Source organism: Amphimedon queenslandica, unplaced genomic scaffold (assembly GCF_000090795.2).
Source record: "Amphimedon queenslandica unplaced genomic scaffold, v1.1 AMPQUscaffold_12967, whole genome shotgun sequence".
NCBI classification, from domain to species: Eukaryota; Metazoa; Porifera; class Demospongiae; order Haplosclerida; family Niphatidae; genus Amphimedon; species Amphimedon queenslandica.
The window spans coordinates 2100-28319 of record NW_003546797.1 but is presented as its reverse complement, the minus strand read 5'-3'; the positions used below and the strand labels follow the sequence as shown (position 1 = coordinate 28319).

At 35.3% G+C, this 26220-nt stretch overlaps 7 protein-coding genes across 7 annotated transcripts; 5 read left to right on the top strand and 2 right to left on the bottom strand.

Moving 5' to 3' along the window:
* Positions 1 to 3560: 3560 nt before the first annotated feature.
* On the bottom strand, positions 3561 to 4928 carry LOC109586014 (uncharacterized). The gene is made up of 2 exons (XM_020002179.1): positions 4794 to 4928; positions 3561 to 4588 (listed from the first exon to the last, which is right to left on the bottom strand). Exon 2 carries the CDS (start codon positions 4566 to 4568, stop codon positions 3588 to 3590), a length of 981 nt encoding a protein of 326 aa, XP_019857738.1. The 5' UTR covers positions 4569 to 4588; positions 4794 to 4928; the 3' UTR covers positions 3561 to 3587.
* A 186-nt stretch (positions 4929 to 5114) lies between these two features.
* On the top strand, positions 5115 to 7973 carry LOC100632427 (Werner syndrome ATP-dependent helicase homolog; the record flags this gene model as incomplete). Its single annotated transcript, XM_020002177.1, has 16 exons — positions 5115 to 5245; positions 5306 to 5380; positions 5493 to 5575; positions 5649 to 5755; positions 5855 to 5961; positions 6031 to 6126; positions 6182 to 6264; positions 6317 to 6408; positions 6477 to 6549; positions 6598 to 6652; positions 6709 to 6762; positions 7393 to 7494; positions 7552 to 7632; positions 7689 to 7758; positions 7808 to 7861; positions 7914 to 7973. Coding segments are annotated over 16 exons (1323 nt in total), but the record flags the coding sequence as incomplete, so codon positions are not given.
* A 33-nt stretch (positions 7974 to 8006) lies between these two features.
* On the top strand, positions 8007 to 11208 carry LOC109586013 (Werner syndrome ATP-dependent helicase homolog). Its single transcript, XM_020002178.1, has 12 exons — positions 8007 to 8048; positions 8112 to 8189; positions 8232 to 8343; positions 8386 to 8440; positions 8486 to 8635; positions 8689 to 8782; positions 8863 to 9062; positions 9450 to 9542; positions 9593 to 9689; positions 9750 to 9815; positions 9880 to 10025; positions 10261 to 11208. The coding sequence occupies exons 3-12, from the start codon at positions 8309 to 8311 to the stop codon at positions 10411 to 10413; spliced, it is 1089 nt and encodes a 362-aa protein (XP_019857737.1). The 5' UTR covers positions 8007 to 8048; positions 8112 to 8189; positions 8232 to 8308; the 3' UTR covers positions 10414 to 11208.
* On the top strand, positions 10688 to 11584 carry LOC105314365 (uncharacterized). The gene has a single exon (XM_011408495.1). The coding sequence runs from the start codon at positions 10688 to 10690 to the stop codon at positions 11582 to 11584; it is 897 nt and encodes a 298-aa protein (XP_011406797.1).
* A 1351-nt stretch (positions 11585 to 12935) lies between these two features.
* On the bottom strand, positions 12936 to 16343 carry LOC100632303 (COBW domain-containing protein 1-like). The gene is made up of 13 exons (XM_011408494.2): positions 16180 to 16343; positions 15949 to 16132; positions 15637 to 15788; positions 14951 to 14988; positions 14855 to 14901; positions 14721 to 14807; positions 14633 to 14677; positions 14507 to 14557; positions 14402 to 14462; positions 14287 to 14355; positions 14181 to 14246; positions 13972 to 14098; positions 12936 to 13033 (listed from the first exon to the last, which is right to left on the bottom strand). The coding sequence occupies exons 1-13, from the start codon at positions 16319 to 16321 to the stop codon at positions 12972 to 12974; spliced, it is 1131 nt and encodes a 376-aa protein (XP_011406796.1). The 5' UTR covers positions 16322 to 16343; the 3' UTR covers positions 12936 to 12971.
* Positions 16344 to 16547: 204 nt separating this feature from the next.
* LOC100632176 (uncharacterized) lies at positions 16548 to 20834 on the top strand. Its single transcript, XM_011408493.2, has 12 exons — positions 16548 to 16659; positions 16728 to 16871; positions 17171 to 17308; positions 18082 to 18215; positions 18273 to 18470; positions 18603 to 18845; positions 18893 to 19025; positions 19488 to 19609; positions 19831 to 20016; positions 20151 to 20300; positions 20357 to 20435; positions 20624 to 20834. The coding sequence occupies exons 1-12, from the start codon at positions 16575 to 16577 to the stop codon at positions 20728 to 20730; spliced, it is 1719 nt and encodes a 572-aa protein (XP_011406795.1). The 5' UTR covers positions 16548 to 16574; the 3' UTR covers positions 20731 to 20834.
* A 2310-nt stretch (positions 20835 to 23144) lies between these two features.
* LOC100632050 (leucine-rich repeat-containing protein 1-like) lies at positions 23145 to 26165 on the top strand. The gene is made up of 10 exons (XM_020002181.1): positions 23145 to 23468; positions 23860 to 23977; positions 24102 to 24180; positions 24452 to 24541; positions 24820 to 24876; positions 25337 to 25400; positions 25472 to 25691; positions 25742 to 25814; positions 25995 to 26040; positions 26104 to 26165. Exons 1-10 carry the CDS (start codon positions 23316 to 23318, stop codon positions 26140 to 26142), a joined length of 939 nt encoding a protein of 312 aa, XP_019857740.1. The 5' UTR covers positions 23145 to 23315; the 3' UTR covers positions 26143 to 26165.
* Positions 26166 to 26220: the final 55 nt, after the last annotated feature.

Genomic DNA, 26220 nt, shown 5'->3' with positions numbered 1-26220 from the left:
GGCAAGTTTGATCTAATCCTCATTTGCTCCCAACTAGGAGGTAGAGCTGATCGTGGTATGTTCTTGGAACTGGCCTCTATGTTGCATAAAGAAATGTGGAAGAGGACAGTCGTCGTATTGACACAAGCAGACCAATTTAATACACTTGGGAGTGTAGGTGATATTGAACTAGCTGAAGAATTTAAAAAGCAAAAAAAGCTATACAAAGAATGTGTTTCTAGCTTTCTTTCTAAAAGTGTTAAGAAGGAAGTGCTAGAGAAAATACCATATTGTATAGCTGGTAAAGAAACCATGACAGTGTCACCCACATCAAAGGACTCGTGGAAAACTTTGTGGGAGACATGTGTTGATCGTTCTAGTGATGAAGCACGTCCTTTCTTAACATTTTATGCAAAGTACCAGCATCTTATTGACATAGGGATCTTTCTTGTTTCTACTGCTTGTATTGGAGCTGGGGCTGGAGCTGGGACTGGAGTTAAAGCAGGTGCTCTTGTTGGTACTGCTATTACACCTGGTGCTGGTACTGTAGCAGGAGGTGTTGTAGGAGGAGTTATTGGAAGCGCTCTTGGTGCTGCTGCAGCTGTTTTTTCTAAAAAGATTAAAAATAACTAACTTATTAGTTGAATGTATACGTTAGTTCAGCCTTCTTTACTTGCAAAATGTATTTAATCTAAAGATTTTTTCTTTATTTTGAAATATTTGGCTTGTCTGTCTTTTCATTATTAATTTACGTGTTAGAATATAACTATTAATATTAAAATAAATAATATAATTATTAATGGATCCCTCACTATTAATAACATTAGTGACATAAATAGCATCATTAATACCGTATAGCTGGTTTATTTTGTGGCCTCAAATTTTTGTTACTTAAATTTTCATTAGAATTAATTTTAGTGCCTTGCTAAATTTTTGTTAATATTTAATTGGTTTTAATAAAATTTAGTGGAATTAATTTTAATGGATTTGAGCCTGCACGAAAATTAATTCCACACGAAATAAACCAGCTATACGGTATAATTAATAACACCTCCATACTTATTGTAACAAGTATACTGATGATACTTGCAACTTACCTTTATGCATGTCATACAACTCACTTTGAGGGAGTGATTTTTGGTAATAGTGTACATGTACTTTTCTCTTGTATAATGCATGGTATATTATTTATAATATGTAGAGTCTTGTTTTTAATCTTATTCTTATCTTGACTTTATAGTGTGATAGTTTGGTTTAAGTTTGTATCAGTATGTATACAGTCACATGTCTCTACTCCTCCTCTAGTCCTCTTATAGTTATTATAATATTTTGTACACCTGGGTAAGCAGTTACTAGAGTCACGGGCTACTGGTGATAATGGCTACTCCATTAGATGATGCTGTGGAGGCTGAAGAGGATGATTCTAGTATGCAACTTAGTCAGGATCCAAGTGAAAATCTCACACCAGAAATGGAAGAAAGGACTGAAGCATTGTATTCTAGAAGAGATCCAGTTAATATAGTAGTAGTTGGTCCAGCTGGTGTTGGTAAATCAACACTCATCAATGCTATGTTTGGGAAGGAAATAGCTGAAGTTGGACGTGGAGCAGAATCTGTTACATCTAATGTACGTGCTTATGAAGAAAAGCACATGGGTATTAAGATGCGATTTTATGATACCGTTGGTTTTAGCGATACCAAAGGCCGAAGTGAGTATGATATCTTGTTGGATATTGCTGAGCATGGCAAATTTGATCTAATCCTCATTTGTTCAAAGTTGGAAAATAGAGCTGATCGTACTATGTTCATGGAACTGGCCTCCGTCTTGAATGAAGATATGTGGAAGAGTGCCATCGTGGTATTGACATTTGCAAACATCTTCATCCAGCTTGAGAATGTTAAAAAGTCTAATGACCTTGAAGGTGAAATAAGAAGACGAATAGATGAACACAAAGCAAGTGTTAAAATCCAAATATCAAAGGAATTACCATATTGTATAGCTGGATTAAAGGATCAAAAGCAATTACCTACTACAGAAGACTGGCTAAGAACACTTTGGCACATGTGCATTAATCATTGCAGTGATGAGAGGCGTCCTTTATTAAAAGATTATGAAGAGAATATTGAAGCTGGAACTCTTGGCCCTGCTAATGGTGCTTTTAATGGTGGCCTTGGTGCTCATGGTCCTGCTATTGAAGGTCCTGGTGCTCTAGGTCCTCGTAATGGTAATGGTCAGCGTCCTGTTGTTAATGCTGATGTTGCTCTTATTGGTGCTGCTAGTATTGGTGCTGGTATTGGAGCCACAGTTGGCTCTGTTATACCTGTTGCTGGTCCTGCAATAGGAGCTATAGTGGGAGGTGGATTTATTGGACTGTTGTTGGCATTTCTGCGATGTTTAAGAAAATAATTAAACTGATATTATAGTTTTTTTTGCTTGTAAGTTTTGGCAATTTATAATACTTTTTGGTAGCAAACATACCATAGGCAGTGACAAGGATCAGTTCACTCCTCCAGTTATTATAATGGTACCATAATTTGCACACCTGATAAAATAGTTTTTGTGAGGTCAGTCTGGTCACATGAGACCCATGCTTTAGAGAGGCAGTTATGGCTGAAGCTGAAGGTGAAAACAGCATAATAATTGTCCCAGGCAATGAGAACATCCAAGAAAATGAAAACATTGAAGATAATCCTACTGAAGACAGTAAAAAAGGCAGTGATGTTGATAATAAGGTAAAGGAGCTACGTAATAGAGGAAGGCCTGTCAATATATTAGTGATTGGTCCACCTGGTGCTGGTAAATCAACACTCATTAATGCTATGTTTGGGAAGGATGTAGTAATTGTTACAACTGAAATTAACATAGAAGTACATGAAGGAGAGTATAAGGGTGTGAAGATGAAGCTTTATGTTACCATTGGGTTTAATACTAGAGGCAAAAGTGAAGACAATATTTTATTAGGCATTGCTAAATTTGACAAGTTTGATTTAATTCTCATTTGTGCAAAGTTAGTAGATAGAGCAGATCCTCGTGTGTTCTCAGAACTGGCCTCTGTGTTAACTGAAGAGATGTGGAAGAGGACAGTTGTCGTATTAACATTTGCAAACCTTTTTATGAAACTTGAGAGTGTAGTAGATCAAAGTGAAATGAAAAGGCAGAGAAATGAACACAAAGTGTTCATTGTTGAATTTCTTTCTGGACGTATTAACAAGGAAGTATTGCTAGGAATACCATTTTGTTTAGCTGGGATAAAATATGAAAGGAAATTGCCTGTGACTGAAGACTGGGTTAAAACACTATGGGAGGCATGTATTAATCGTTGCAGTGATGAAACACGCCCATTCTTGACGTTTTATGCTAGGAACCAAGGTATTATTGAAGCAGGATCTTTTCTTGGTGCTGCTAGTATTGGTGCTGGCATTGGAGCAGCAGTTGGTTCTATTGTACCTGGGCCTGGTACTGCAATAGGAGCTGGTATTGGAGCTGGAGTGGGAGCTGGTGTTTCTCTTGTTGGGATTATTGTGGGGCGTATATTTAAATAACCATTATTTAATTTTATTTTTAGTCAATTTTATTTTTAGTATTGTAGAAAAAATCATTGTTTTAAATTAAACAACAGTTATTCCTGATTGTATCTTTCCATTATTATTAATATTAAAATAAATAATATAATTATTAATGGATCCCTCACTATTAATAACACTAGTAACATAAATAGCATCATTAATATAATAAGTAATAGCACCTCCATACTTCTTATACCAAGTATACTGATGATACTTCTCTTCCACAGCAACTCTACCTTTATATATATCATACAGCTCACATCGTGGGTGCTTGTAGTTAGACTTTAATCCGCTGCTGGAGAACACGTATTTAGCATCAACTGCAGCTAAGAACTCCCTCCTGTTAGCCAGCCTGTTCCATGCTCCATGATGAGACAGTCTGTATATATCAGACTGGAGCTCACTGTTGGGGGCGTGGCCCACACAATCAAGATACTTTCTAATGAACGTCTTGGTACCTTCGAAATCTCCAACCACGAGAGTCTTGACACCTTTATACTTGACGATAGCTAAGATACTGTCACGATTACGTTTTCGTCCACAATTACTGAGCTCAGATCCAACCACTTGCAGTACAGCATTGCTGTTAGGACAGAGGACCAGTTCAGTATTGCAGCCTTCAATTCCACAGCATTTACTGACTCGATGAGGCACTGCTTTATCTGATGATATCCTGTACCTACTCCACTGGCATGAGTGGTATACTGGGACTGAGTCCTTTTGGTATGTATCAAGTAATGGTTGAATGAAATTGATGTGATCAGCATCAGAGTGCGTTAACATTATCAACTTGATTTCTTGTCCGCTTAGATAACGTAATGCGTCGTCTTTGCTGAATCCTGTTGATTTGCTTGATCCCATATCAATAATACTGATCATTCCATTATCAGCTTTAGGACACTGTACTACAGTGGAGTCACCCTGCCCCACTGGTAGTGCATAAATATGTAACTGATCATCAGGTGGTGGGATAGACACTGCTGCTCCTACCACTAAGAGTATAATGTATCCTGTCTTCATCATTCACTGCTGTCTTGTATATCCTAATGAATATAAGTCTAATTTCAATTGATACTGCAGTGTTGTATAAGTGTATTGGTGATTCTATATACATGTTCATTGCTATTATTATGATCATGTACATTATAGTGATTGTTGGTTTATTATTGATAAGGATATTACCAATATTAAAAACACCACTACTTTAAGCTGTGTCTACCTGTTACTACTGTCAATAGTTGTACTTACTGATTCTATTGTAGTATCAACTGTAGCTATCTTGTACTCACTGCTTGATAGTGACAGTTCTTCTCCCCTCTTTTTCCAGTGAATTGTAACAGCGTCTTTGTTTCTTACTGTTTGTATATTCAATGGAGTGTTGTTCTTATTATAAAATCAACTGTTACTATATTTACTGTTACTAAATATAGTAACAGTTGAAAGAGCTACTAGTAGTTTGAATGACACTTTATGTGAAATGAGTATATTAATTAACATGCACATGTACATGTTAATTAATGTGCGATATATTTATGTTAATAATAAGTGATATATTTATATTGATTAATTAATGTCTTTATATTCTCAACAGGTTATGGTAAGAGCCTATGTTACCAGTATCCAGCTGTGTATTGTAACGGACTCTCGTTAGTGATATCACCTTTAATATCACTAATGGAGGACCAAGTGACACAACTCAAGTATGTTTATTGTTTGTGTTTATTTATTGTTGTTGTTTATTGTTTGTTGTTTGTTTTTAGTGTTAGAAATATTCCTTCATGTTTCCTCGGATCTGCTCAATTTGATGAAGCAGCTGCTAAGAAGAACATCCTCAGGTGAATCAATGAATGACTCAATAACTGAATTTATTCATCCTCCCTACCCCTCCCCCTCTCTCTCTCTTTCTCTCTCTCTCTCCCTCCTCTCTCTCTCCCTCTCTCCTTCTAGTGGTAATATTCGTGTCTTGTTTATCACTCCAGAATATGCTGACCGCAGCAATAAATTCTTCATTGAAGTCTGTGAGAAAGTTGGTACGTTACTTAATTAAATATTCACCATCATCATTATTATTATTATTATTATTATTATTATTATTATTGTTAGGTATTACACTGGTAGCAATAGATGAGGCTCATTGTGTGTCTCAGTGGGGTCATGACTTCAGAGACAGTTACAGGAGACTGGGGAACATCAGGCACCATATTCCTAATGTAAGCTAGTATACACCATTGGACTCACCTTCAGCTAATGTACCTGTTCTTAATACAGAGGAGACTGGAGTCCTCATTATATTATGTTATTATCATTAGGTTCCATTATTGGCGCTAACAGCTACAGCGACACCAGCTGTTAGGAAGGACATCATCAGCTCCTTGAGACTGACTAACCCACTCATGGTCACCACCAGCTTTGACAGGTACATATAACAATTTATTATTTATTTATTTATTTATTTATTTATTTATTATTTTATTTATTGTGTTAGGCCTAATTTATATATTGAGATTAATCCCAAATCAGGTTTACCTTCTGAAGACTTCAAACCATTGCTATTAGCAACCAAAGACCCAGCGACTAACAGGTAATTAATAATAATATTATTTTTAATATTATTCATACATGTACTTGTACTATAGGACAGTCCACAGTTTTGAAGGCCCCACTATAGTTTATTGTCGTAAGAAAGCAGTTACAGAAGAGATCACCTCAGTATTGAAAAGTATTCTAATTCCTATATCATCATAGCCACACCTCCTGCCCCGCCCCCTCAGGTATGGGTGTGTCCTGTGGTACCTATCATGCTGATATACCACTGAAGGAGAGGAAGGAAGTCCATCATAAGTTCCTGAGAGATGAACTACAGGTAAACAACAACAATTGTCATGTTTACAGTGTGTTGTTGTTTATTGTTGTTGTTGTTATTGTTTACAGTGTGTTGTTGCCACCATTGCCTTTGGTATGGGCATTGATAAACCTGATGTGAGGCTAATAGTACATTATTCAGGTAATTAATAATAATTAATTGATTAATTAATTATTAATTAATTATTAGCTCCACAAGATATTGAATGTTATTATCAGGAAATAGGACGAGCTGGAAGAGATGGGTATTCATTAATTATTCATTATTCATTTATAATTTATTTATTTATTTCTTATCCAGTTCTCCCAGCAAGTGCTACATGTTTTATTCAGACAGTGACTTCAATTTGAACCGGTACACACACACACACACACACACACACACACACACCATGGCATTTCTTATTTCCTAATGCATATACATGTACTTATGTTGTGTAGAAAGTTTGAGCTGATTCCGATCAAAATTGGATTTTTTACGAATTTTTAAAGTTTCTCCAAAATTGGACAAAAGTCCCTGTACTATAGTACAGGGATTTTGTCGAATTTCACCAAAAATGGAAAGTAGAAAATTCCTGAATTTTATTACATTTTCTGATACATATACATGTACTTATGTCATGTAGAAAGTTTGAGCTGATTCCAATCAAAATTAGATTTTTTACAAATTTTTAAAGTTTCTCGAAAATCGGACAAAAGTCCCTGTACTATAGTACAGGGATTTTGTCAAATTTCACCAAAAATGAAAAGTAGAAAATTCCTGAATTTTATTACATTTTCTGATGCATATACATGTACTTATGTTATGTAGAAAGTTTGAGCTGATTCCGATCAAATTTGGATTTTTTACAAAATTTTTAAGTTGCTCCAAAATCAGATCAAAGTGATTTTAAATTTCGCCAAAAATGAAAAGGAGAGATTTCCTCAGTTTTATAACATTTCTTGATACATTATGTATGTGTTCTTATGTTCATTCTCTCGTCAGGTTCTTCCTAAAGGACATCAGTGATTCATTGTTCCTGGAACACAAACAGAAAATGTTGAGGAAACTAATGACACTCCTGAGCTCATCAGAATGCAGGAGAAAGTACCTCATTAATTAATTAATGGTTTAATTAATCTATTAATTAATTAATTAATTTAGATTGCTGTTGGAACATTTCAGCAAGAATCTTTCCACTGACATTGGAGGTCATAAAGACTGCTGTGATAACTGTAGGAGATTGTAAGTGGGTGTGGTCACTATTAATTAATTAATTAATGGCTCCACCCACTCATTAGTTTACGAGGTGATATTCAAATTAAAACAAATTATTCAAAAGATGCCAAACTGTTGATGGACGTGATTAAGGTATTAATTAATTAATATTTAATTAATTGATTATTATTTTATTAATTAGGCTTTGAGAAATGATTATGGTATTACAATGACAGTATCAATTTTAAGAGGATCAGTACGTTATTAACTAATTAATGAATTAATATTCATAGTGTTACTATTTTTAGAAAGCACAAAAGATTCCAAAGTACATATTGAAGCATCCAGTGCATGGAAAAGGATTGTAAGTATTATTAATTAATTATTTATTTAATTATAGTTAATTAATAGACATCATTCTGAGAAATGGTGGAAGTCATTTGGTAAAAATATTAAATTTAAACTTTCTATCACCTCCTCTCCCTCTCTCTCTCCCTCTCCTTCAGCTGGTGTACTTATTTCTGGTCATTATTTAAGAGAAGAATCCGTTCCTAATGGTTTTGGTAGTACAGTATCTTTATCAAGTAATTATATTTATTTATATAATTTTTTATTTGTTTGTTAAGTTAAAGGGAGCAGGTGGTATGATAGGTTTGAATCTGATCCAGATGGTACAACAATTGATGTAATACCAACCAATGACATGATAGCGTACGATAAAGAACAACAAAAACAGCAGTAATTATAAACTATTTATTTATTTTATTTTTATATTTTTAGTTCAATAATTCCTTCAAGTCTTAATCCAAAATATGCCGCATCAGCAGCAGACACGGTAATTAATTAATTAATTAATATTCATTATTATTATTATTAATAGTTTATAGCCAGCAGTGATTCCTCATTGATAATTCCATTGAAAGATGATCCTTCAAGTTACAATGTATTATTAGTTAACATGAAGAATGTGGGTGGGGAAGTGGGTGGAGCTAATGTCCCAATTAAAGACAAAGAGACTGAAGCATTGGAGGTACGTTAACTAATTAATATTATTAATTAATCGGTGGGTGTGTCTTATTTCAGAGTGCTCTGTATGAGGAGCTGGTCAGTTATAGAAACCAAATAGCTCATGAAACTGACATACCTCCTTTCATGATAGCGTCTAACAAACTACTAGGTATGTTATTTATTATTTAATATTACTATTATTATTAATTATGCTATTATTATTATTATTATTATTATTATTATTATTAGGTATTCTGTCTTTATCTCGTCCTACTACTGAGGAATCATTGCGATTGATTGACGGAGTCTCTCAACAATTTATTACCAAATTTGGAATGAAATTACTAACAAAAATAAAAGAATATTGTACAGCTCATCCAACCCTCAGGACTGACACTGAACTCAACAAAGGAAGAGAAGATACTGACACTGATACTGGGAAGATACAAGTAATAATAATAATTCTTTCTGATGCATATACATGTGCTTATTATTGCACAGAAAGTTTGAGAAGATTTTGGAACCTTTTTTTCCAAAAAATGGCTCTGAAATCACCCCCAATTTTTATTATATTGATGTCCTTATGCTGTGTAGAAAGTTTGAGCTGATTCCAACTATGATTTTTCAAGTTATGGCCATTTTAAGAAAACGTCAAAAATCTGAAAAAATCCCTGTACTATAGCCCATGGTTTTTTTCAAAAAATGGCTCCGGAATCACCCCAAATTTTTATTACATTTTCTGATACATATTGATGCCCTTATGCTGTGCAGCAAGTTTGAACTGATTCCGACTTCAATTTTTCAAATTACAGCCAACTTAACCTCATCCTCTTTAGGTAGCCATAAAGGTTCGTAAGTCCATCATTGGTCCAATAAGTGAAAAGAATGGATCCTATTATGATTCATATACACGGGAAGGACTCAGTGTGGTAAGACCAGATATAGAGGATTTATATATTTAGTAATTATTGTATTGTAGGAGGAGATAGCTTCAAGACGTGGTGTTCAAGTTCAGACTGTCATGGGACACTTAGTGGATTGTTATGAAGCTGGGTACATGCTCAACTATAGAGAATGTAAATATTAATTATAATATTAAAATCATTATTATTATTGTTTATTATTATTATAATTAGTGGGGTTTACTGAAGAGATTGAGAGGCTCATCACTGACACTATAAGGAGGCCACCAATATCTTCAGGTACCTCAAAATTTAACGGATAACCTTTCATTATTTTAACGGGCAACCTCTTGTATTTTTACAGACGTAGGAAGATTAAAGCCGATTAAAGAACAGTTACCAGAACACATTGAGTACTGGCAGATAAGAATGACAATAGCACTACTGATGGTGACCAGTGGATTCATTAGGAATAAACTAACTACAACACCAACACTGACATCACCTACTGTAAGAATCAATGAATAATAATATTACCAGTGGGTTGTAATAAATTATTACTGTGCTTTGAAGTAAAATAGCACTATAAAAGTCAATGATCAATAGAAATTTTTAATTTTTTGAGTAAATTTTGTAGTTTTTGACACCTTGTTATCACTTACAAGGTGTTAACAAGAACAGGAAGTGTTCAAAAATTTATTTTTAATTCAATAATCATTATAATTATAATTTCTTTGTTTTACAGTTATCTTCAGGTTCTTCTGGTACAGCTAGTAAGAGATCATTACCAAACACTTTTAAAAGGAGCCACTCCTACAGCAGCAGCAGCAGCAGCAGTGGTGGGTATGGTAGAGGATACTTCACTGGGTCTAAGAAGAAAGCAAGGAAGTTCTTTTGAACTAACTCTACAACCAACCAATGAACACTTCATTCATTTATCAGCTACTATAATGCCCTATTTAATCTTGTTTATTAATCAACACATTTTATAATTATTATTATCACTTTATTTGTTGCTTTGTAAAAATAATTTAAAAAAGATGTCAGAGACAATAATAATAATAATAACTGATGTGTGGGAGAGTCTAACCTTCATTAAATAACTAATCTCATTAATTAGATCTCACCCTCACTTCCACTCCAGTCTTACTCCACATCACAAAGATAATAACATGGCTACTCTTTTTCATGATACTTCTCAGTCTGAAGAGAATGGTTCTGATGATAATCTCTCACTAGAAAATGAGGAAAAGTTGAAGGCTTTGGGCTGTAGAGAAGATCCAGTCAATATATTAGTGATTGGTCCAGCTGGTGCTGGTAAATCAACACTCATCAATGCTTTGTTTGGGAAGGATGTAGCTACGGTTGGATATGGAGCAAGAGGTGTTACAACTGAAATACATTCTTATGAAGGAGAGTACAAAGGGGTTAGGATAAGGGTTTATGATACAGTTGGGTTTGAGGGCAGAAGTGATTGGAGTTATTTAAGAAATATTAGGAGGCATGAAAAGTATGATCTGGTCCTCTTGTGTACCAAGTTAGGAGGAAGAGTTGATCGAGACACATTCTTAGAACTGGCCTCTGTCTTACATGAAGAAATGTGGAAGAAGACAATTGTCGTATTAACATTTGCCAATCAGTTTATTACACTTGGAAGTGTAGCTAAGTCCAATGACCTGGAGGGTGAAATAAATAAGCAAATTGAAGAATACAAATCATACCTTACTGGTCGTCTTTCTAATTGTGTGAGGAAAGAAGCATTGGTGGGAATACCGTTCTGTATTGCTGGGGTAGAAGATGAAAGGGAGCTACCTACTACTGAAGACTGGGTGAATACACTGTGGGACAAGTGTATTGATCGTTGTAGCAATGAGACATACCATTTCGCATCATGGTTTTCCATTATCAAAATAGTTGCTTTTGGTTTTGGGGTTGCAATAGGTACTGCTATTGGTGCTATAGTTGGTTCTATTGTACCTGTTACTGGTACTATAATAGGAGCTATTGCAGGTGGATATATTGGTGCTGCTATTACAAAGCGTGTTGTTGAAAAATTTAAAAACTATTAAACTGATTTTATTGCTTTTGTTTGACAGTCTACTTTATTTTGTTTCGTAAAATAGTTATCATTTATCATTATTTTGAAATAGGAATAGACAAGTAGTCAAGTCAGTACATATGTTGTATTGAATAGTATGTTTATTGATAAAGGAATAGACCACACATCAGTGTACACTCAATATGTTCACTCCTTGTTTTTATTGTAATGACAATTACAAGCAGCTTGACTGGAACGAGCCGACTGTACTCCTACTCTCGTCTAGTCCCCAGGCTACTCCTACTCCTATCGGTGGGCTCACAACTAGACTATCTACTAAGCTCTACATGGCTACTCCGTTAGAAGATCCTGCGGTTCAGTCTGAGGATAATGATATACAGAATGTTGAACAGCAAAATGAAAACCTTTCGCCAGATGAGGAAATTGAAGATAAAGAAAGTGAGGAATATTGGCAAAAGATTGAAGAACTGCGTCAAAGAGGAGAGCCTATTAATATAGTAGTTATTGGTCCTACTGGCACTGGGAAATCAACACTCATCAATAATTTGATGGGTAAAACAGTAGCAAAAGTTAGTCATGGTATAGAGTCAGAGCAGTTAAAAGTTGAAGTACATGAAGGGGAACACAAGGGAGTAAAGATTAAGGTTTATGATACTGTTGGATTTGGTGACAGTCGAGGCAAAAGTAATTTCGATATTTTAAATGAAATCAATGCTAAGGGTAAATTTGATCTGGTCCTCTTGTGTATTAATATGACCAGTAGAGCTAATGCAGATCTGATAAAAATTCTAAATGATGTTAAGTTTAAATTGCATGTTAACTTATGGGAGCATATGGTTGTTGTACTCACACAAACAAACCAATTTATTGGTGACCCACTAATACAGAAACTGTCAGAAGCTGCGAAGGAAGAAGCTGTGCAAAAAAAAATTAGGGATTTGAGACGATACATTCATTCTAAAGTTTCTGATCGTGTCCAGACTGATACTTTTGATAAAATACCATTTTGTACTGCTAGTGATGAAGTAGATAAGCTTCTGTTGGAAAAGAATTGGCTAAACCCATTGTGGGTATCATGTATTGATCAATGCAGTGAAAGGGCATATTCTTTTTTGAAAGAATTTGCAAAGTACTACCTTGATAAAGCTAAATTTCTTATAGACTATGCCAAGTTAAGCGTGAGGGAAAGTCTAAGGGGTCAAGGGGGTCAGGAAAATCCGAGGAGTCAGGAAAATCAGAGATGTCAGGAAAATCCAGGAGATCAAGGAAATTTGTGGTGCATTTTAATCTGAAAAATTCCTTAATTATTAAAATATAGTTTAATAGTGTTAACATTATTATTAGTGAACATTTCCATTATTATTATTATTATTCTATTAATGATATTATTGTTACATTTATTGTAGTTTTGTAAAAGTATTAAAAGATGTTAGTAATGATTCTTTATCCAAATTAACTCCTAATAATAAATAAATAGGCTGTGTCTAACGCTCCGGTAACTATTAGATGTCTGTGATGCTAGAGCTCTGGTAGTCCGTTTTTTCTCCATAAAACAGCTTGTGCGCATGCGCAATAGTGCAAAATGGAACTTAGTCTTTTTATCAAGAAACACTAAACTCAAATCCCAAAAACAATACGATCCTGGAGGCTAAGATGTACGAGAGGATGCTTATTTTATGACCTAAAAAACCAAAAGTTAAAAAAAAAGCAAAAAGGTACTGTATAGCAAAAAATTTTCATGGCCCAAAAATTTCTTAGATCCGTTCAAAATATTAATTTTAACTTTAATTTTCATGGTCTTGAACCGTATTGAATCAATTTTCACAAATTTTATTTTCGTGGATTTTGAAAAAATGCAAAATCCACAAAAATTTCCCCCTATACAGTATTTAAAAAAAAAAAAATCAAAAACCATAGCATAGTTTCACTCAGTAGTCCTGACCGGATTCAAATACTGCCCTCATCCGTGCAATCCATACAAGCCTCTCCACTGCACCATCATGATCTTGCTGCACCAATGTCGCTGGTTGTCGTATTAATAAATGAGTGTATTATTGATACTGGGGCTATGCCCCAGTATACATGTATATAGGGGTGAAGCCCCTATTACCGGAGCTCTAGCATCATGGACATCTAACAGTTACCAGAGCATTAGATACTTTGTAATAAATAATAATACTACATTGTACACTTATACATAGATATACATACATAGTTTGCCTATGATGATCGATAGCAACCAACTCAACAAATGAACAACCAGTTCATCACTTAAAACAACCATGCAATAAATAATAATAATGGTAATATAATATTAATAACATATAGCGTGACCAACCACCTGTTATTTTTTTCCAGGCAGAACGAATTACTAACTACTCTCCCTCCCTCCATTACCTATAAAGACTAGTCTGTTCAATTGTTCTTCATTCTCCTCCCATCCACTGGTTGGTATCAGTTCATATAACTCATTAACACACTGGAGTATAACCTTAACTGGACTGGACTCAATACACAATAAACCCTATAGACATGATAATAATAATAATAATAATAATAATAATAATAATAATAATAATAATAATAATAATAAACATTAACGATACTTTCATTCTCATTATGTTCATTTCTTTTCCATTTTTATTCTTTATTGACTTCTCCCACAATAACTCCTTATTAATCATTAATTAATAATAATAATAAAATTATTACTTGTAGCCACTCCTCCAGTTTATTTTCATTAATTGATCCAATTACTTCAAAAGTAACCGTATTTACTGACTAATAAATAAATAAATAAACAAATAAATATAAATAAATAAACTACTTTATCAATGTGATACTGATCAGTTGTTGATTGTGAATATAATTCAATTTTACCAATGGACCTGTAGAAAGGATTGAAAGGGTTAAAAATAGAATCAGTAATTACTTATCACTGGTAGTATAACAATTGATATCTAAAATATCATCAAGATTAACCCTGAAACAACAACAAATTATGAACAACAACAACAATAATAATAATGATGATGATAATAATAATGATCAAGGTTACTTTGATCTAATTGTTTGTATAAAATTAGCCATAGAGTTAATAGATCTATTAAATCAAATCAATATCAGAATCAGTGTTAAGTGTTAACCTGATTCTTTGAATCACTGTTGATATTTCATCATCATTAATTAAATCACATTTATTAATAATAATAACATCAGCTAAACCAATCTGTCTAAAGAATAAATAAATAAATAAATAAATAAATTAATTAATTAATACCTAATTGCTTCATTAATTGATCCGTCACCTTTCACTTCATCTAATTGCTAAAACCAATTAATTAATTAATTAATTAATTAATTAATTATTAATTACTTTATGAATGTACTTTGCATCAACAACAGTAACAATTCCTAAATAAGAACATACACAATTTATCAAAAAATGTAATAAAAATTGAGAATTCTCTCCTTTTCATTTTCGGCAAAATTTGGCCCAAGACCATGTACTATAGTACAGAAACTTTTGTCCAATTTTTGAGAAACTTTGAAAATTCGTAAAAAATCCAAATGAGATCAATATCAGTTCAAACTTTCTACACAACATAAGTACATGTATATGCATCAGGAAATGTAATAAAATTGAGGAATTTTCTACTTGTCAATTTTGGTGAAATTTCCCCAAAATCCCTGTACTATAGTACAGGGACTTTTGTCCAATTTTGGAGCAACTTTAAAAATCATAAAAAAATCCAAACTTGATCGGAATCCGCTCAAACTTTCTACACAATATAAGAACATGTATATGTATCAGAAAATGTAATAAAATTGAGGAATTTTCTACTTGTCAATTTTGGTGAAATTTCCCCAAAATTCCTATACTATAGTACAGGGACTTTTGTCCAATTTTGGAGCAACTTTAAAAAATCATAAAAAATCCAAACTTGATCGGAATCCGCTCAAACTCTCTACGCAACATAAGAACATGTACATGTACATGTACATGTACATGTACATGTACATGTATTGGTAACACAGTGTTCTATTGCTATTCATTATTACCATCAAGTATTAAACTGCTTCCAAGTCCATCATCCAACCAGAATATACTAGCAATGGGTCCAGGGTCAGCCAGTCCTGTGGTCTCCAGGAGTATATAGTCAAACTTTCCTTTATACTCCATCAGATTCTCTATTGCTTTTACTCCTGCATCTCTACAGGGGAAGTGGTTGAGTGTTAATATGTGGTATTTTATGTGTACTAAATGCAGTGAGGGATCTTTATCATTAACTATTAGCTAAAAGCATTGACTAACCAATATATCATTAATATACTGATTACAAGTAGTTCCATCTTTATATTAATTATCTTTACCTCACTGAACAGCAGAGGCACCCATTCCTCAGTTCCAGCCATTCTTCATAAAGTTCCCCAGACTGACCCACTGCCATTGACTTCTCTACAGCAGATCCTTCCCCAAACTCATTGAGTATCACTGCGATCCTCTTCTTGTGCTGTTCTGTTAGTATATAGTTCAATAATGTGGTTTTACCAGCTCCTTATGAAGAATGACACAATAATCTCTTCATAATTCTCTTTATTTACCTAGGAATCCAGTTATTATTGTTACTGGTACTTTATTTCTACTGGTCTGAGGCTCTCTCTCCTTCTCTTGCTGAGAGGAGTCATCTTTAGGAAAGGAGAGAGGAACCAGCTCTGGAATATCATCCTCTTCATCGGAAGCCATTTTAATTAAGCCCCACCCACCTGACCATGCTCCGGATCCGTCCCATTCATTCTATTATTAGTAAAAATATACGGAGAAAAGTGAGTCACTTTTCTCATTACTTTGCCTACTGAAAAAAAAACATTTTCCGTTACACTAAGAGTATACGGAAAATCAATTAATTTAATTTTGAGCCCCACCTATGTCCATACATGAACGTGTATAAAAATACATTATCAGCATTCTTTGCAGCACATTTTTGCTTCAAATCAAGATGAGGTCATTGTTAGCTCTAGCTCTTCTCTCTTTCTCTCTCCTCCAGGCAGCAGCTGCTAGTAGTCCCTGCAGGACTGAGAAAAGTGTGTAAACCAATGAAGCACCTACTTTATAACAATTAATTTTCTGTTTTCTTTGTTCCCCTGCACAGCTACATTCGAGCATGGGGAAAGGATAACTGATCCACTGCCACACACTTACCTTAATCTTGCTGATCTCCCGTCTCAGTTCAGCTGGGAGGACAAGGACGGGCAGAACTACCTCACTCCACCAAGGAACCAACACATTCCTCAATGCAAGTTTGATACAATGACCATTAGATCCATTAGTAGTATCTTTGAATAATATAATCATTATTGTTGTTGTTATTAAGTGCAACAGACCTTCTTCTACTTAGACACACTTAAAATAAACTAAACGAATATTTTATTGAATTGTATCATTGGGTGGAGCTCATTAGCTCAAGGTGTTAACAATAGTGTGAACGAGATACCTCTCTCTTTCTCTCCCTCCCTCTCTTTCTCTCCCTCCCTCTCTCTCTTTCCCTCCCTCTCTTTCTCTCCTTCCCCCCCTCTTTCTCTCTCCCTCCATTAGATTGTGGTTCTTGCTGGGCTATGGGTACTACGTCAGCTCTCAGTGACAGGATCTCAATAATGAGGAACAATACCTATCCAATGGTTCAACTAGCAACTCAAGTTATCATCAACTGCAGGGGAGGAGGTTCATGTCAAGGTAGAGTAATGTAATAGTAAATATAGTGTACACACTTACTGTATTCTGGACAACACAACTCTTAAAAGGACCTGCCATACTACCTGTTAGTAGTAATTCTATTGTATTTTAATTTTAATTGGAAGCATACTTTTGCATAATCAGTTAAGGCAATGTTAATGTAAACTATGTCCTTGTTAGAAACGTGTATCTCCTTATTCTGAGCATAGGCGCCGGAACAGGGGGGGCAGAGGGGGCTAAAGCCCCCCCAGTCTTGAAACAGGAGGGGCTGAGCCCCCCCCCAGAAATTCTCTGCAACTGACTAACAAAGAAAATAAAACTGACTTTTATCAGTAAAATTAGACCTGCAGTCATCATCTCTTCATTTTATTTAAAGAAAAAGACAAGAAAACTACTCTAAATCCAACAATAGAAGATTAGCACCATTTTTTGTAAAATTAGCAGCCATTTTGTATAAAACCACACCCATTTTAATAACTTAATTGATGTTCAGCCCCCCCAAAATAAATTTTGTTCCGCCGCCTATGATTCTGAGGCTACGTTGTTATTTATCAAATTCTTTTGTTTGTATTTCATTGTATGTCACTGGAGGATAAGCCAAACTGAAAGTACTAGATGAAGGCTACTATACTATTTACCCTCTCCATCCGTCCCTCCCTCCCTCTCTCCCTCCCTCCCTCTCCTCCCTCCCCTCTCTCTCTCCTCCTCCCTCCCTCTCTCTCCCCTCCCCTCTCTCTCCCTCCCCCCCTCTCCCCCTCTCTCTCTCCCCTCAGGTGGTAACCCCGGTGGTGTGTACGAGTACATACACAGACACGGTCTACCTGATGAGACCTGTCAGAACTATGAGGCAAGGAACGGAGAGTGTACTCCAATAGAGATATGTGAAAACTGCAGCCCCAAGAATGGAGTGAGCCAGTAATAACATTATTCAAATTATTATTTAATGTTTCTGTTTCACTTGAAGTGTGTAGCTATACAGGACTATACCAAGTACTGGGTAGGTGACTATGGTAGTGTGAGAGGTCCTGATAAGATGAAAGCTGAGATATATGCCCGTGGTCCTATTGGGTGTGGCATTGATGCTACTGAGAAACTGGAGCAATATACTGGAGGGATATTCTCTGAAAGGAAGCTGCTACCAATGATAAACCATGAAGTATCAGTAAGTATAGCAATAATGATGTTATTTTTTTGATAATAATGTTACGTTGAAATTGTTACAATTTAGAATTGTCTATTTTGTATTACATTTTCTGATGCATGAACATGTACTTATATTCCGTTCCTTCTCCAGGTGGTAGGTTGGGGTGTTGAAAATGGAGTTGAGTATTGGATAGTCCGTAACTCCTGGGGCACCTACTGGGGGGAGAATGGGTTCTTCCGTATAATGATGCACAAAGACAACCTGGCAATAGAGACAGAGTGCGACTGGGGAGTCCCTCTACTGAAGGAACCAAACAAACAACATCAAGTCCATAAACAACAACAACAACAACAACAAGAATATAAATGTTCTTGTGTGAAGAAAAGTGATTCAGTAAGTCATTTATTAAATTATTTATTTATTTATTTGTTCGTCAACAGGTTAAGACTCATGTCCATACTCCTGAGCCCCATACTTACATTAAACTGGAGGATATTCCAGCTGCTTATGATATTAGGAACATTAATGGGAATGATTATTCAACTGTTAACAGAAACCAGCACATTCCTCAATGTAAGCAATCTGATTGGTCAATACAAACTGTGTACGAATATACCGTACAGCAGGAAATATTTGCGGGGAATTAAATTTTGCGAGTTTGCAATTCCATTTAAAGCGCAAAATTTAAATCCGCAAAATAATGAAATTCATGCATGACCACAGTAGATAATGCTACAATAACTGTCAAAACCGCAAATATTTAATCCGCAAACCAGGTTATTTTTAAGGATTCGCAAAATTTTTCTCCGCAAAATTAACCAGCTGTACGGTATATGTATTATCAAAACTTTCACTGTTTTTTCTGATTAGCAATCAAAACTATGAAATTAAAACATTAACTAAATCTGTACGATAACATTAAAAATTTGCAAAAAATAGCTATTTCTGCTATAAAATTTATTTTTATTAATTTTCAAAAGCAGCACCTATGCAACCTCTATTGTTGCTATGGTAACTAGCCCCTCCCTCCATTAGATTGCGGTTCCTGCTGGGCCATGGGTACCACCTCAGCTCTGAGTGACAGGATCAAACTGATGAGGAAAGGAGCTTACCCTGTCATTAACCTCTCACCTCAAGTACTGGTCGACTGTGTCACTGTAAGAGAATACTACAGATTAGTATTGTTATTGTTAATATTATTATTATTGTTATTATTATTATTATTATTATCATTATTGTTATTGTTATTAAAAACAAAGGCAACAAAAAAAAGGGAAGGGAACAAAACAGAAAGATTAACAACTCACAAAAAACAGCAATGGAATAACACTAAAAAAGACATTATTATTATTATTATTATTATTATTATTATTTACAGGCTAATAATTCTCATGGTTGTGACGGAGGAGATCCTACAGCTGCTTATTCTTATATTTATGAAAATGGTGTACCGGATGAGACATGTACCAACTACCTGGCAAAGACCCAGTCTTGTGAGCCAGAGAATGTTTGTCGTAACTGTGACCCATCAGGGAAGTGTTTCGCTGTACAGAAATACACCAAAGTAAGTACTAATGCAGCAACAGGTAGTATTAGGAGGAGGAATAAGGGGAATTTTGTACCATTTTGTGCATGCTCAGCCACAAATTTTAACTAGCCATTTACCTAATCGTGTTACTGTATCAATTGCTCCTATAGTATCAGGTCACAGAACATGGTAGAGTATCAGGAGAGGATAAGATGTTGAGTGAGATCTTTGCACGAGGCCCCATTGCCTGTACTATAGCAGTGACTTCAGCCTTTGAACAATACACTGGAGGAGTCTTCAATGACACTACTGGAGCTAAAGTACAATTGATAATGTACTTAATGTATTACCTATTGCCTGTCTATATATTGTATAGTCACTGGATCATGAGATATCCATTGCTGGTTGGGGAGTTACTAGTGGAGGAGTTAAATACTGGATTGGACGCAACTCGTGTATGTACATTATCATAATAATACACCTACCGCTATATGTATATACTGTTGAGTACAAAACTTTTGCTGTTTTTCTGATTAACAAATGATGACATGGTGCTAAAATCACATTTATTTTGATTTATAATTGATAACAGTTAGAGCTCTATAATCATACATTATCTTTCTTTCTCTCTCTGTTACTGTAGGGGGTACCTATTGGGGTGAAGCTGGCTGGTTTAGGTTGATAAGAGGAGTTGATAATCTTGGGGTTGAGTCCAACTGTGACTGGGCTGTCCCTGCTGCTATTCACTAACTACTGAACTCCTACAGCTGCTTACCATTGTATTATTGTATATTTTGTGTAGTTCCCTTTTGTTATTTATTGCTGGTTCAGCTGTTTGCTTTAATCTTTACCAATAATTAAGCTTCAGGTCCACGTGTAGGCATGTGGTTTTTGTATACGAATGTACATGTCCGTAAAATCAATTTTAATCACGTGATACTTCGCGAGGCATGCCCAGTACTGCACGTGGCAGGCCCAGGCAGGCAAGGTTACTATTCCCGCCATCTTCATAATTTGAAAAGAAGATGAGTAAGTTGAGGAGTAAGTTCTCTCTGTATCTCTTCCTGCTAAGTTCCTGGCCTCCTCTCTCTCTCTCTTACTAACAATCTCCATTGGTAAATATCTACTTATCTAACCTCTTCCTTTTTAGTATCCGCCATTTATCACCACTCCTCCACCATACCTCCAGTATCCTCAGTGTCTGGTAAGTGATTCCTTTATTATCTCATTATAGGCACATCAGAACTGAAGCTATTGAAGGCTAAGTCAAGTTGTATGGTAGTGTGTGTATTATATCATATTATACTGGCTCTATTGTTTTATGTAGGACAACCAGTCAGTATTTCAATGATCCTTTCATTCATTATTGGTATGTTTGTATTATTATTATGTACACTCTATGTTTGTAGGTAATAAAGTCCTGCCCTAATCTTTATACATGTACGTGTACATACGTATGCATTCTAATGTACTCTTGTATATTTTTAGGATATTACTCAGTATATTGTTTCAAGTCTCATCTATTGTACAGTAAATATGTGTTGTTCTTGTATTACTGCATAGCTTGAAATTTTCGTGGTTATGGGCTGCCCACGAAATTTAAACCCATGAAATCATTGAAGTGCCATCCATTTACAGGCTATGTAAACTGTCAACCACGAAAATTAAACCATGAATTGCCCCACTAGGAGCAAACCACAAAAATATCAAGCTATACAGTATTATCTATTTTACAGGTTATATTCATGTACCTGATCCATTTAGTATATTTTAAGTATTGTCCAGTATATGATTATATTATTATTTATTTTACAGGTGATAGAGATACTGAATTAAGTCTTTATGTGGTAGTTATGTCATTTTGGTAATAAATGAAAAATGTAATGCGTATTCTTGTTTATTTTCAGGATATTATCAGTATTCTAACAGATGAAACTACCTACAGTACATCAAGTGTCTGTTGCATGTTATGTGGTTATTCTTATACTATTATCTTATTGCTAATTCATGATGTTTACATTTAGCTCTTTTATATATTATTTTAGGTTGATGTGCATTACCTGTACAGCTATTACCATAGACCTTGCAAACTGCCAAGTAGTTCTGTGCAATTTGCTGTATCAATGATCAAAGGCAGTTCTCTCTATTGGTTAATGATATCCACACACTATCATGTACATGTACATCCTTATCTGTAACATGTATTCTATTCCCTTTCCTTAAGATTGCTACATAGACTCAAGCCAGCATGCAGTCTTCTTCAGCATCAATTCAGTCCAAGTCTTCAGTGTATGGTAACAATGTATCTATTGCATGTTATTAATAACCTTGATTACAGTGCTAATAATAAACGGCTCATTTTATCACTATTCATCCCATTACATGTAATAAAGCACTGTCCCATTGATCTTTACTTATTCTATTGTTTAAACATTTTTCTCTTTTATTTTTTACAGGGATCAAGTTTAAAGTTGGTTGAGTGTGAGGTACAGTGAGAGTTAATAATGTATAATTACGCATGCTTATAATGTATTTTATGCATGTACAATATAATCCACATATTCTGCTCTCTCCCACCCCCCCCCACCCCCTCTAGTAGGTCTGACTGTTCTGGACTGGACTCGGGATCAAGTTTAAAGTTGGTTGAGTGTGAGGTAGAGTGAGAGTTGATAATGTATAATTACGCATGCTTATAATGTATTTTATGCATGTACAATATGATCCACATATTCTGCTCTCTCCCTCCACCACCCCCCCTCTAGTAGGTCTGACTGTTCTGGACTGGACCCTGGTAAGGATTGATTGCATGTTCTCTGTTATTACATGTAATGGGATGAATAGTGATAAAATGAGCCAATGGTTTAAAATTTTGAATAATAAAAAAACAATAATAATAATTAAAAGGTAACTAATCAATTACTAAGTAGGTGGGGCTAGTAAAGGTATAACCACACCCCTAGCCAGTAGACTGTAGCCACACCCCCAATAAGGGGGGGTATTAGCCACACCTCCTAATGAGAAGGCCATCAGTGTGTGGGTGTATATTGTACTGTAGCACAGAACTACAGAGAGAGGTATTGTATCTATACTATTGTTGATATACATCAGCTGCTGCTGTATGCTGGTATTATTCCTCCTGTGGTTGCTTTATTAGTTTCTGTTTCTCACTATTCCTTTTGTTTGGTGCGTGGGCGTTCACTAAAGTAGGCGTGGTTTTCAAGGTGTTGAATTCCAGGTCCTCTTGTTTCAGTGTAACCTAATCCCATTCTTCCTTCACTCCACTACAATACTAGAGCTCAGTACTGTCCCTACTACTCCTGTTACTCCAGGTTAAGATGCTCTGTGGTGTGTTTAGGAAGCGGGTCCCTGTAGAATCTGCTAATTTTACAAATCAAAATCTCCGCGAGGTCCCCCCTGATCTATACCAGCACAGACACTCTCTCCAGCGACTCTATCTTAACACAAACTACCTCTCAGCTTTCCCAAAGGTAGGACCATCTTTCCCGGGTGATGGAGGCATGGGTTACTGCGCATGCTCACTGAACTGTGCCCTCTTGAGTTGTCTTAGCACTGGTCGCAGTGTAAACCACTGCTGGTGCATAAAATAAATAAAATAATGATAATTGTTTATGATTCTGTGGTTGCCCATGTATTATACATTAATATTGTGTGACCCCTGGGCCTTTATTGTGTCTTCATTTATTTATTTGTTATTACTCCAATCACTCCATGTGTGTGTATGGTATATGTGGCAGTGTTGGCTGGTAGTTTTATCATTTTTAAACGTTCAACTTTGCCCAATGTCTGCCACAGTACAAGAAGAAGATCAAGTATTGTAATCAATGAATCATCAATTACTCTCTCTCTCTCCTTGTGTAGGGTCTCCATACTCTAGAAGGACTCACTGAACTTGATATCAGTGAGAACAACATTCTCTTCCTCCCTCCCACCATTGGACAACTGACCAAACTGAAGATACTCAATATTAGCAGAAACCGTCAGTATAATCTTGAAACTGATCTTGTCTTGTCTTGTTTGTTGTTTGTGATAATGTTGTCATGCTTATGGCTGTCACCTCCATAAATACCTCATTATTAATCCTAATGTCTCTTAATATGTAGACCTACCAAACATTCCTAATGCTATACAGAACTGCACTGAACTGGTATCAATAAATATCTCCTGTAACCCAATTGGAAGGTGAACTGTATGAACACACACACACACTAATCATTATATACTGTACTGTACTGTATAGTCTACTGTATTGTACTGTATTGTATTCTACTGTACTGTATTGTATACTGTACTGTACTGTACTGTGTTGTGGTGGGTATGATAGTGTTAAATATGCATTTATATGTACTTCTAATTTAGTTAGTGTATAAACAGAATCAACACACATTCACTGATATTAGCTGCATCAACAACACCATCAATAAATAATGCATTATTAATGTATTATCATTAGGTTGTGTGATGGTATAGTCTCCCTGGCTCAGTTGAGGTTCCTCTTTGCTAATGAATGTGACATGGGCACTCTACCAGTCAACATCGGACAGTAAGTATCACTAGACCATAACAATGTACTGTCAGTTGGAAGAGGAGAGAGGGAATTTAATAAACCTATTTATAGCTATAGCCTGGTTTACTGGTAGTTCCATCACTGCATATACCACTGTGACACTGCCTATTAATGTACTAGTTATTCATTGGGTGTGATTTTGTTGGAATTTTAGTGTTCATTGTATGATTAACATTAGTTGAGTGTTCAAAGTAATGTAATAGGCTATGAATAATTATTGAATGTAATTGACCACACCCTCTTCTTGTTACTAGTCTCAGTAAACTGGTCAGTCTGGAACTGAGAGAGAACCACCTCATGTCACTACCAGAGTAAGTGAACTACAGTCACGTACACACACACACACAGAGTCATGGTCAATGGACATAATAATAACATCAGTAATAGTAGCATTATAGACTATAGTATTGATCATTATTGATTGCATCAATGAGTGTACAGTAGTACAATAGAACTCTTATAAGCAGTTGGTATGTAATATTTACTAATAATGATCATTATTAGGTTAGTATTTGAACATACATGTACATCAGGCCATATATATCATTATTAATACATTATAGGTTGTACTGTATGGGAATGATATTGGGACATTCTGTGTGGTAGTATGGGGCTTCACATCTCCTTTTAAAACTTCTTATAATTAATTGTTTACAATTATGAATCTGGAACACCTATCCACTTACAAACACCCTCCACTCCCCCTCCTCTCTCCTTCTCTCTCTCCCCCCTCTTTCTCTCTCCTCCTCTCCCTCTCTCTCTCTCCTGTAGGTCGTTAGGTCAGTTAAAGTATCTTGAGCGGTTAGACATTGGTTGCAATGAGTTTGAGAATATAGTAAGTCACCAATAGCAGCAGCAGCTCCTAGTATATAATGTATTGTTATTGCTTTCCTCCTCCTCCCTCAGTCTCCTGTGGTTGGTGGTCTCCAGTCATTAGAGGAGCTGTGGATTGATATGAATAGTTTGATATCCCTCCCTGAGGAGATGAGTGGGTTGAAGAAGTGTTCCTTCATTGAAGTATCAGACAATAGACTAATGGACCTACCACACTCCATTGGTCTCCTATCATCACTGACCGACCTCTACCTCCAGAATAACCTTCTCACCCAACTACCTGTGTCCTTTGGTTAGTCGTTGTTGCTATTATTGTTTATTTGTTTATTTGTTTGTTGTTAGGTTATTTAAAGAGTTTAAAGGTGTGTAATGTCTCCAGTAACAGGTTAATGTTCCTCCCTGAGTCAATAGGAGGGTATGTTGTACCACTAGTGTACTGTACTAATATGGTACTGTACTGATTATCACTTGTAATGTGTGTGTGTGTGCCTGTGTATCCCTATATCAGTGGTATTATATGTACTGTGGGCAATAGTTAGTTTATTAATTGATGGGTGGAGTCATTGTTAATTTGTGGGTGTGGTTACATTAATAGGTTGCAGAGTTTGACTGAATTCAACTTATCGCAAAACCACATCAATGTAAGATAATAACTAATAGTATAACTGTCACTAACTATTATCATTCCAGTATATCCCGTCCAGTGTTGGTGGTATGAAGTGTCTCAGTTTATTAAACTTTGATGAGAACAGACTGGAACACTTGCCAAAAGAAGTACTGACATTTATTTATTTATTTATTTATTATTATTATTATTATTA

Bases quoted from the DNA above. Each gene is read 5' to 3' on its own strand.
- LOC109586014 (XM_020002179.1), bottom strand. From the start codon at position 4,568: ATGATGAAGACAGGATACATTATACTCTTAGTGGTAGGAGCAGCAGTG.
- LOC100632303 (XM_011408494.2), bottom strand. From the start codon at position 16,321: ATGGCTTCCGATGAAGAGGATGATATTCCAGAGCTGGTTCCTCTCTCC. The intron at 16,133-16,179 runs GTAAATAAAGAG...ATTCTTCATAAG, and splicing joins AATAATAACTGGATTCCTAG to GAGCTGGTAAAACCACATTA. The intron at 14,678-14,720 runs GTTAACACTTAA...TTGATTTAATAG, and splicing joins ACAGTGATTCAAAGAATCAG to ATCTATTAACTCTATGGCTA.
- LOC100632050 (XM_020002181.1), top strand. From the start codon at position 23,316: ATGCTCTGTGGTGTGTTTAGGAAGCGGGTCCCTGTAGAATCTGCTAAT. The intron at 23,469-23,859 runs GTAGGACCATCT...CTCCTTGTGTAG, and splicing joins ACCTCTCAGCTTTCCCAAAG to GGTCTCCATACTCTAGAAGG. The intron at 24,542-24,819 runs GTAAGTATCACT...TCTTGTTACTAG, and splicing joins CTACCAGTCAACATCGGACA to TCTCAGTAAACTGGTCAGTC.
- LOC105314365 (XM_011408495.1), top strand. From the start codon at position 10,688: ATGGCTACTCTTTTTCATGATACTTCTCAGTCTGAAGAGAATGGTTCT.
- LOC109586013 (XM_020002178.1), top strand. From the start codon at position 8,309: ATGATAGCGTACGATAAAGAACAACAAAAACAGCA. The intron at 8,344-8,385 runs GTAATTATAAAC...TTATATTTTTAG, and splicing joins AAAGAACAACAAAAACAGCA to TTCAATAATTCCTTCAAGTC. The intron at 9,063-9,449 runs GTAATAATAATA...CATCCTCTTTAG, and splicing joins CTGATACTGGGAAGATACAA to GTAGCCATAAAGGTTCGTAA.
- LOC100632176 (XM_011408493.2), top strand. From the start codon at position 16,575: ATGAGGTCATTGTTAGCTCTAGCTCTTCTCTCTTTCTCTCTCCTCCAG. The intron at 20,301-20,356 runs GTACAATTGATA...TATATTGTATAG, and splicing joins ATGACACTACTGGAGCTAAA to TCACTGGATCATGAGATATC. The intron at 20,436-20,623 runs GTATGTACATTA...CTGTTACTGTAG, and splicing joins CTGGATTGGACGCAACTCGT to GGGGTACCTATTGGGGTGAA.